Source organism: Chionomys nivalis, chromosome 8 (genome assembly GCF_950005125.1).
Source record: "Chionomys nivalis chromosome 8, mChiNiv1.1, whole genome shotgun sequence".
NCBI classification, from domain to species: Eukaryota; Metazoa; Chordata; class Mammalia; order Rodentia; family Cricetidae; genus Chionomys; species Chionomys nivalis.
The window spans coordinates 55912907-55923519 of record NC_080093.1 but is presented as its reverse complement, the minus strand read 5'-3'; the positions used below and the strand labels follow the sequence as shown (position 1 = coordinate 55923519).

Genomic DNA, 10613 nt, shown 5'->3' with positions numbered 1-10613 from the left:
CTCGCCGACTTCTAACGAAGTCTGACTTCGCCGACCGACCCTGGAGCCACTCGATTTTTCCAACCCCCTCTGGAGGCGGCGGAAGCCGAGCTCACACGAGGTCTAGCCGAACTCCGCCGAATGTCTCCGAGCAGAGTTCTCCGGAGCCTCAGTGCCCGCCTCCTTCTGTCCGAAAGTTTCCGAGTGTTGCCGGACGGGAGAATCGGGCCTCGGCAGCGGTCGGACGCCCGCAGCACCGCGGGGCGGGAGGAGCGAAGATGGCGGGAGGGTGCGGCCAAGAGGCTGCTGGGATTGTGGCGGACCCAGCGGCAAAATGGCGGCTATGCGGCCAGGTGAGGCGGGCGGGGCTATACTGGCGCCGGGATAGTGTGATCGTGCTGTCGCGATGAGAGGCCGTTTGGACTGGCGCTGCAATTGTCACCCTTAATTGTCACCTCGCCATTCCGGGCCCTGATGACTGAAGCCCACTACTCCAGATTTCTGCAGCGGAGTTGGGGGGAGGGGCATGTCTTCCGGTTGGGTGTGGGCGTGGGGCTTCGGGGAGCCAGCGGCTTCCCTGAAGCTCGTTGGACATACCAGTGACATACCTGAGGTACACGCTGGGAGACCCCATATACAACTTACAACACCTTCTGTGCACCCACCGGAGACTCACGAAGGGTACACTACGGTGGCACACCGACACAACCATAGGTCACTAAAGTTGACATGCATGGCATACCTGCGGGACATCCTGAGCACACTCATTGCTCACCTCGTGTACACCCTTGATACACCCCGTTTCTCACCAGATGCTACACCCTTGGCACGCCGGACTAGGATATTGAGGTTACCCGGGACACAACCATAACACATTTTCAGCTCACCCCTGGCATAGCTGCAACTCACCCCAGGTATAAGGATAAGTAGGAATCAAGTGTGTGGGAAGAAGTAAAAGGTGATGATTTAGACTACCTCCAACAACTAGAGCAGGCTTGCGCCAGAGACATGGCTCTCAAGTTCTGGCCACGTGGTGGTCAGGGCACGGGATCCAATCACTCAATGACCAGAGTTCAAGACAACACATTACATACTTTCGGCTGGGTTTTTGTAGCTAAGGTTAGGTAGGGAAGGGGCGCTTGGTAAGTACATAATAGGTAAGTTAGCTGTTTTCCCTAGACAAACCGGTTTTGAACTTCAGGGTCTGCTATCCCTTTTTGCAACCGTGGAGTGTCTCGGGTAGGGCTCGACTGCTTTTCCTCTGGACTCCGCAGTCTGGAATCAGAGTCAGCTGCAAGTCTTCCTCTGCCGTGCTCAGAGAGCCGACTTCCTGGAACTCTGAGCTGTTTCAGGGCCTTGGCTTTTGGTAGGATTCTTTGACCAGGTGCAGCCATGACGCACCTGCTGTTTGCCCTGGGATACACCGTGGCACACGTCAAGTCACCGCAGATTTATTCATGGCATGCCTCTTGTGCTGGGACATACTCAAGATATTCATAGCTTACATTCAGCTCACTCCAAGCACATCTCTAGTTCTCCCCAGTGTAATATTAGGTTGGGGGCCTCATCCAAGCCCCGCCGTCCATCTTTGGAAGCCCCTCCCCTGGGAGTTGCCTTGGTCCAGACTCAACCTCCAGAAAACCCACCAAGCGCTGACCCCTTCCCAGGTAGGCTTGTCTTAAGAATATTTCTAACACCTGGTCCATCCATGGCATACCTGAGGTACACCTCTAGCATACCCGGTACATAACAGACACACCATGGCATACTGTCAGCTTACCCTGCGTGAATGCACACACACACACACACACACACACACACACATACACATGCATTCATGCCCCCGTGGCTTACTTGAGTTCTGGGCAGCCAGAGCTGCTGTAGCTCACATTTCACCATGTCAGAGTCCCAGGCCCAATGAGGATCCTCGGTGTGGGCCCAGATGATGGGTGGGCAGACAGGGCCAGGTGCCAGCAGTGTGGGTCAGAAGCTGGTCTCAGCCAACTCGGACCTGTGCCTGTCCATCCATCCTCCCAAATGTTCCTCAAGGGGACAAATTTCAGGAATGTGATTGTACTACACGTGCAGCCTAGAGTGCCTGGCACTTACTGCCGTGCGGCTCTGTGTGATATCTGCCCCGGACCTGGAAGCGCTATTCTTGTGTACTTGTTTATGGGAAAAAGTAACTCCTGGGTGAGAAAGCCGTCTTGGAATTAAGTCACATAAAAGGCCCAGTTACCAGGCTGGGCTGTTGGCCCACTCCACTAATGCAGCAGTGTGAGAGACTGAGTCAGGAAGATGGCTGTGAGTTCCAGACCGGCAGGTCAGAGCCACATAGTGAGGCCCTGTCTCAAATAAAAATAAAAAATATAATCCAAGCACTTGGGAGACTGAGGCAGGAGTACAAATTCTAGGTCAGCCTGAGCTACATAGAGACCTTGTCCCCAGAAAAGAAAAAAAATTCTACCAGAAGAGGGATATGCAGCCTTTGTCACACCAAGAAAACATGAATTTCTGCCTTGTATCTGTTGGTAACTAGCTGCACAGCGATTATCAAAAATCATCGATAAAGAAAATGTTAAATCCCAAAAGCCAGACAGATGAACTCCTGTAGGTTTGAATGTGTTAGAATTATTTTAATTAAATCAGTTATTTTAAAATGCTATTTAAGCTTGGTGTAGTGGAGCATGCCTTTAATTCAACCACTCAGGAGGCAGAGGCAAGCAGATCTCTGTGAGTTCAAGGCCAGCCTGGTCTACATAGTGAGTTGTGGGAAAGCCAGGCCATGTAGTGAGAGCCTGTCTCAGAAAATAAATAAACATGCTATTTGAGGGTGTGTTTTTTGTTCGTTTGTTTTTGTTGTTGTTTGTTTGGTTTGGTTTGGTTTTGGTTTTTCGAGACAGGGTTTCTCTGTGCAGCTTTGGAGCCTGTCTAGGAACTTACTCTATAGACCAGGCTGGTCTCTAACTCATGGAGATCCACCAGCCTCTGCCTCCGAGTGCTGGAATTAAAGGTGTGCTGCCACCACCGCTCAGTGCCATTTGAGGGTTTTATACAGTATTTTTTTTTTAATGTTTCATTATTTGTTTGTGGAAGGAAGCACTTGAGTGCAAGGTACCCACAGACGCCAGAAGAAGGCATTAGATTTCCTGGACCTAAAATTATAGACATTTGTGGCTGCCTGATGTGGGTGCTGGGAACCAAACTTGGGTCTTAGCAAGGGCAATATGTGCTTTTACCAGCTAAACCATACTGTAAAAATACAGTATTTTTCCCCAAGTCTCACAATTTCGATCATTAGCAATGAACACCCAGCAGATACAATTTAAATGTTCCTGCCACTTTCTAGGGGATGTTGGGAATGAGACCCAGGACTTTTACATGCTAGATAAGTCCTTATACTAGGACATACGCCTAGTCTTGATACTAGGTGTTATAAAAGGATCCAAAGGGAGGCTGGAACGATGACTCAGTTGTTAAGAGCTCTGGCTGCTCTTCCAGAGGACTCAGGTTTGATTCCCAGAACCCACATGGCAAGTCACAGCTATCGGTAACTCCAGTCCCAGGGGATCTGACACACTCTTCTCACCTCTGCTGGCACTTCATGCAGGAGGTGCACAGACATGCCTAGAAAAAAGCAGGAAATTTAAGAAATTGTAAAAGGATTCACTAGGTGGTTGTGACACACAACTTTAATCACAGCCCTTGGGAAGCAGAGACAGATGGGTTTCCGTGAGTTCGAGGCCAGCCTGATCTACAAAGTAAGTCCCAGGACAGGCCACAAAGCTACAGAGAAACTCTGTCTCGAAAAAAAAGAAAGAAAGAAGGAAGGAAGAAAAAGGATTCAAAGAGAAGAAACCCCCAATTAGTGTAAAGCCAGCCCAAATGATGACAGGTATCTAGGTAGCCTAGTTTAGCTGGGCCTGGAAAAGAACGGATCATGTTTACTAGCGCACCCTGTGGAAACTTGATGCCACTCCAGTCACACTTGGCTTCCTGCTCCCACATGTGTGCCTGCTAGGAAGCTGTCCAAAGGCTGTTACTAATGTCCTGTGTTTACCAGTTTATGACTAGCCCATGCAAGAGTCCACATCTCCAGAGTACACAGCTTCAAGCTGGCCTTCGAAGTCAAGTGACCCACAGAATCTCACCGAGGCACCATTTCCTTTTTTGCTGCAACCCCAGGGAGCACAGGGGACAGCGCAGAAGATGAACACACCTTGGGTTCAGGTGCTGCTCTGTAGTGCTCAGAAGGCAGCCTCTTTTATAGGCGGTTTTGGCCAAATTCGGAGATTTTATGGTATGCATTCACATGTAGAGACGTGCATGGCGTGAGCGTGCAGCTGTATGAGCCTCCAGACAGGCGGCCAGACCCAGGTCACATTCCATCGAGGGATGGGCCAGGCAGATTTTCATGTACAAAACTTCAGGCTCAGAGTCACAAGCGAGGCTCTATTACACCCTGGCGCTGACCCTCACAGGCCGAGGGAGGCTAACACCTGCACAGAGCATGAGCCATTCTAAGAGGCTGCAGAGTTACATGGATGGTTTAAAAAGTACCCCCTCCAGACAGCTGGCTTGGGGACGTGAATCAAATTCCATCAGAAAGCAGTGCCCTAGGAGGGAGAGATGCAGAGGTGATTGTAGACCCTAGCTGTGGCCATCGTTCACGTCCATCTATAAACATGGAATCAGAGAACTAAATGCCTGCCACGTTGCTGTTGATGTCTTACTGGCCGTCCTTTGTCTTCCAGGGAGAGGCTCCTTCAAGGTGGTATCCTGCTGCTGCTTCCCAAGACCTTGACCAAGCATAGCCCCTTTAGGGCAGCACCATGCTGATTTGCCAACCTGGCACCCTCAGCACTCTGCCTTTTTGTGTCTTTCATGCCCCCTCCCCCATTTTTATTTATTTATTTAATTTTTTTGTTAAATTCTGACTAGTAACTTGTAAGAAGGAGAGATGTTCCCTGGTGTGCTGGCTCTGTCACCCACCAGCTCAGCCCTCTTCCCTTTCCATAGGCCTGGTACATTAGGGGGATGCCCATTTGCTTGCCACCATCCAAACCTACATAGCAGGAGGTGAAAACCCCTTACTTTGAATGACCAAGTAATACATTTTCTCTAAAGAAAATGAAATGGGTCCTCTTTGTAACTCACGATACGAATCAAGATGAAGAAATCCCCGTCCTGCCTGCATCTGCTAAGGACTGGGGTACTTAGACCATGCACTACCAGGTTGGGAGGGATCCAGCATCACTCTTGTGACCACGAGGTGCCCTCAGGTGAGCACTCCAGGAGCCCATGTAGCAGTAGAAGCCCCAGGTAGGCAGGGGCCAGTGGCTGGAGTCCACCCTGTTGGAATTACCCAAACCTGCTGATCTGCAGCTCTGGGGGGCAGGATAGGCCCCTTTGTTGGCCACCTGAGTAGTTGTACCCCATTGGTGAGCTTGAGGATCCTTGATTACTCTCCAGCTCTCGTCAGTTCCTCTTCAGATGCTGTTTCACCTCAGTGGGCTGTACTATGCCCTGTACTTCCTAGCTACATTCCTGATGATTACATATAAAAGTAAGTTACGAGTGCTGGGCCCTTCAAAGGAATTGTGCCCCTGATACACTTATCTGAGTTCTGGCTCTGTGTGTGTTCCTAGGTCAGGTTTTCAGTTATCCTTTTAACTGTCTGGTCCTGGATCTGGTTCTCTTGCTTCTGATGGGGATTCTCGAAGTAGCTCGGCTATATCTAGGTGAGTTGACTGTGAAACCATAAAATGCTTGTAGTCCCATAGGTGTTCTTTCAAACTTTCTAAACCTTTAAATATTGATCATTTTATAGTGTGAATCTTGGAGACATTTCCATTCAAGCCACTTTACCAGGTGCTTCGCAGTGTCACCTTATGGAGTCATTAAAGTATTAAACATTTGTTCAGATGCTTTGCTCCAAGAATAACTGGCACTGGTGATGTCCTCCTGTCTGGAAGGATATGTATACTAAAGCTGTGCTCGGACCAGAAGCTCAGCCTAAAGCGAGGGCTTCACGATGCTCCCCTGAGCTCCCCTCATTCCTATTGGCTCAGCAGTCAGGGAGAACATCTGGTAGAGGGGGAGTCTGGAATAAGGACAGGGGACCCTGCCTCCCCAAGACCACTCAGTATCACATCAGCTCCCAATTTGGGTCCAGTCTTAGTCCATTGCCTCTATCTATCTATCTATCTATCTATCTATCTATCTATCTATCTATCTATCTATCTATCCATCCATCCATCCATCCATCCATCCATCCATCCATCCATCCATCCATCTTTCCATCTATCTATACAGTCCTATGTAACTAAGGCTGGTCTTTTTTTTTTTTTAAATATTTATTTATTTATTATGTGTACAATATTCTTTCTGCGTGTATGCCTGAAGGCCAGAAGAGGGCACCAGACCCCATTATAGATGGTTGTGAGCCACCATGTGGTTGCCGGGAATTGAACTCAGGACCTTTGGAAGAGCAGGCAATGCTCTTAACCACTGAGCCATCTCTCCAGCCCCTAAGGCTGGTCTTGACTCCTTCTGTCTTTTCCTCCTGAGTGTTGATTGTAGGCATGCATCATCATGTCCAGTTTTTATGCATTGGTAGGATCAAACCCAGGGCTCACACATGCTAGGCAAGCACTGTATCCCCATCCCTTCCTGTTTTTCTGAGTCACACAGTTCACTTAGATCAGGGTTACGGTCAGAAGAGGTAGGTTCTTCTGATAGACAAGGAGTGCAAAAGTAAGACCTGCAAGTCCTCCTCCCAGAGCTAGCTGCAGCCATGAGCACGCATCAAGGTCTCTAGCTCTGCCCCTGCTCTTCCCTGCACTCAGTGGCAGGCAATGTAAATGAGGCTCCTCACCCAGGTCCATTGCACTTTGAGGCTCTGATTGCTTTCCTTTGATTGGATCTGTTCCCTTCCCTCCCTGTCTGCTGGGAGTAGCAAGTATCCTGTCTGTGTCTCTTAGACAGAGCCCCAGTGTCTACTACTGTGGACTGTGCTGGAGTTTGCACTTCTTTTTCAGTAGGCAGTGCTGCCCATGGGCTGCAGAAAGGGGCATTGTGTCAATGAAGAGTCAGGCCAACCCCTGCAGTGCCCTCTCTAGGGGTCTGTCATCATTCGACTTCTCCGAGCACTTGGCACTCAGCAGGCCCCTCAGATGCCCAGGACTGGGGCCAGTGGGCCTTCAGTTCCCCAGCCACTGGGGTCAGCAGACCCCCAGCACCTCTAGCAGCTGGTCAGCTATTAGCAGCTCCAAGTTGGCATTTTCCATGACTGACTCAGTTGTTTGTAATGTTTTTCATAAGAACTCATGAAATTTTCCAGAACCAGCCTGCCTTAGCCCAGAGTAAAATATTTTTAGATATTTTAAACAAAATCCTTTTGATTCCACTCGGATTTAGAAAAGGTGGAGATGCCCACAGTTTTAAATCCACACTGTTTGTGTCTCAAGAGTACAGAATCTGAGATTTATCCATTTGGTACTTTCTGATACGGCGTGGCCCTGATGAACAGTTTTCCCAGATCCCATGAATTCATTGCCCCTTAGCAACCACAGTACCCAGAGCTCGGCAGATGGTGGGGTGTCCCGAAGCCCTGGCCTTAACCTCATGTTTGCTCTCTTTTCCAGGCACAAAAGGCAACCTGACAGAGGCTGAAGTGCCACTGGCTGCCAGCCTGGCATTTACAGCAGCCAGTGTCCTCCTTTCTGTTTACTTCCTGCTCTGGCAGACCTTGGTACTGTGGATGGACTCGGTCCTCAGCACCATTCTCCTGGTGCTACATGGGCTGGAGGCTGGCTTGCAGGTGGTGGTCATTGCTGACTTCATCAGGTAGACGGACCAGGATAACCTACACAGCAGTGCTCCTCAGCCTCCAGCCAACTCCTTTGCTCTCAGACACAATGGGTATCTTTTTTTTTATTGATTGTCTATAAATGGATTTAGGTGGTTTATAAACCTTTTTTAGTGAGTGGGAGTACAGGAACCAGGGAGAGGCAAACTGTTAGGAGTTTAGGTGTTGAAGATGGTTTCATGGAAATTAGTCAACCCCAGAGATGTCCACTCCTGTTGTATGGTTGGTGTCCTGGCTATAGCAGCAGGACCACCAGTGATCACCAGGCCATTGGAAGGCCAAGTCTTTCAGGAAGTCAACACTGGGGGCAGCCCAGCTGCTCCACCCTGTCTCAGCCCTATAAATGCAGCATCTTGGCAGGAGGACTTGGCTGTGTTGGTCTGTCACCGTGTGTTTTCTCACACAGGAATTACTGACTTCCGTGCTTCCCACACTGACCCTGCTTCTTGTTCTGAGAACCTGCTGTACTCTGTATCCAGGCCCTCTGAAGCTGTAGGATGGCAGGCTTTGTGTTCCAGGGTCCCTCCAGTTTGGCTCCCTGTAAGGCCAGTCCTGAATAAAACTGTTTGGTTTCCAAAAGGAAACAAAAGCAAATGTATGCTGGGTGGGGTGGCACACAACACCTTTAATCCCAGCACCCAGGAGGCAGAGGCAAGCATATCTTTGTAAGTTCAAAGCCAGCCTGATCTACATGGTGAATTGCAGGTCAGCCAGGGTTACATAGTGAAACTTTGTCTAAAAAAAAAAAAAAAAGAAAAAAAGAAAAAAAAAGGTGGAGGGGGCTGAAGAGATGGCTCAGCAGTTAAGAGCACTGGCTGATCTTCGAGAGAACCCAGGTTCAATTCCCAGCACCCACATGGCAGCTCACACTTGTCTATAATTCCAGTTCCAGTGGATCCAACATCATCACACAGACACATATGCAGGCAAAACACCAATGCACATAAAATAAAAATAGATTATTTTTTAAAAAGTGAACAGGACAGAAAGGCATATATTGTGATGTTCACTTCAGCCTCTTTTGGTGGGGTGGGCTCTAGGGGACAGAGACAGTGGAAGACCAGTCGCAGTCTAGGAAGTCTGTCAGAGTCCACTAAACTGCCGTTTTGTCAAGTGCCAAGTGAGTTCCATCTCATCTCTTGCTTCTCTAGTCCTAACCCATTTTTTCTTAAAAAGTATTTAAGCAGTTTTTTTTTACAGGTTCTTTCATTTGTGTCTGTTACATGTTTTCTGTTTGTGATACTATGTTCAAATATCTAGTTTCTCTTTTAAAAAAATAAATAACTATGCTGTCATGTTTTGTCTTAATTGTAACCACCTACCTTCTGTCCAGGTCCAGTATATAGGAGTCCATCCTGTTGTCACTTCTTAACCCTATCCTGGGACTTGCCCTCTACCTGTCTCCTCTCCACCCCAGTAACTATCCAGAAGCCTGCCTGTGAAGTGTGTTGAGAGTGGTAGATTGCTGGGCCATCAGAGCCTTCTCTGGGTTCTGCATAGGGAACCGTCTATGCCCGTGGGTCCTTGGCTGGTTTCCTTTAACCCACACCTCCTGGAGACCACGGTGAAGATCAGGATGGCCTGGAGACATTCTCTCCCTGTCCCACAGGCAGGCTTGGGAAGGACCAGTGACCTAGAAAGCCTAGGGGCACTTCCCTCCCCTTTGACCCTGTGGCTTGAGCAAATATCACCGCCTGGGTGTGCAAAATGGACAGGGGCTCGTGGCTCTGGGGGGCTCAGCCACTCCCCGCAGCTCAAGTCAGGACCTCTCTTGGGAAGGAAGCTTGCCAACTTCACATAGTAAGCCAGAGTTTCACGCCTTTAACACCTTTACTCTTGTGGTGCGCCTTTAACCCCAGCACTCAGGAGGCAGAGGCAGGCAGATCTCTGTGAGTTTGAGGCCAGCCTAGTCTACAGAGTTCCAGAGCAGCCAGGGCTGTTAGGTAGAGAAACCCTATCTCGATAAAACCAACAAAACAAAACAAACACCTCTACTCTTACTGGCCACACGGAGGTGGTGTTTCCAGTGGCCCAGAGAGGGCGTCAGCTACTACCACCAGCTTGGGCTGCCTCACAGCAAAGTCAGTGAGCACTGGTAGTAGCACCAGGGAATCCCACACTTCACCCATTTCCAGCTCTGCCCAGGAATGTCAGGGCCGACACAAACCCCTGCCCCTCCCTTTCCACGGCCAAGCACTTGACCTCTGCTTGCTGGGCGAGGGCAAGGTCACAGGCAGAGCAAGATTGGGCCAGTTCTGTGAGGTCAGCTGTAAGGGCTGGGAACCAGGAAGCATCTCTGGGGCTCATCAGTAGCCGGGCTTGGAGGACCAAGTCCACTTCTGCCACCCTTCTGTCCAGCCTACCTATGGTATCCCAGAGTGTGTCAGGTGTGTCAGACATGCTGCTGGCCCTGGAGGTGAGCACTCAATGCCCTAGGGAGGGCTGACTGCCCGCCCAGGACAAACATGCCAGGGCCCTGCCTTCTGAGACTGTAGCCTGGGACCCTGACTTCCTGGCAGCACCCATTTCCTCTGCCCCAACTCTGGGAACAATAGCCGGGGCCTTAGGGTCCCTTGTTCACATAAGGGCAGTACTCTTGGCTAGCAGGCCATAACTCCATTTTCCCCCCTAGTCAACTAGTTTCGGCTCTAAATTCACCCAACTCCGGCCCGAGCTGTCAGCAGAGTGGGCAGGGTATTCTGGGAGCTAACATGGTGAGGACAGGTAGCCAGATTCTCCATAAACAGCCCATCTCTCAGGGGTA

At 49.7% G+C, this 10613-nt stretch overlaps 1 protein-coding gene across 1 annotated transcript; it reads left to right on the top strand.

The window, feature by feature from the left end:
* The first annotated feature begins 114 nt into the window (after nucleotides 1–114).
* Tmem80 (transmembrane protein 80) lies at nucleotides 115–9121 on the top strand. Its single transcript, XM_057778056.1, has 5 exons — nucleotides 115–332; nucleotides 4734–4753; nucleotides 5452–5545; nucleotides 5628–5720; nucleotides 7626–9121. The coding sequence occupies exons 1-5, from the start codon at nucleotides 314–316 to the stop codon at nucleotides 7829–7831; spliced, it is 432 nt and encodes a 143-aa protein (XP_057634039.1). The 5' UTR covers nucleotides 115–313; the 3' UTR covers nucleotides 7832–9121.
* The last annotated feature ends 1492 nt before the right edge of the window (nucleotides 9122–10613 follow it).

Bases quoted from the DNA above. Each gene is read 5' to 3' on its own strand.
- Tmem80 (XM_057778056.1), top strand. The intron at 4,754-5,451 runs GTATCCTGCTGC...ATTACTCTCCAG, and splicing joins GGAGAGGCTCCTTCAAGGTG to CTCTCGTCAGTTCCTCTTCA. The intron at 5,721-7,625 runs GTGAGTTGACTG...TCTCTTTTCCAG, and splicing joins AGTAGCTCGGCTATATCTAG to GCACAAAAGGCAACCTGACA.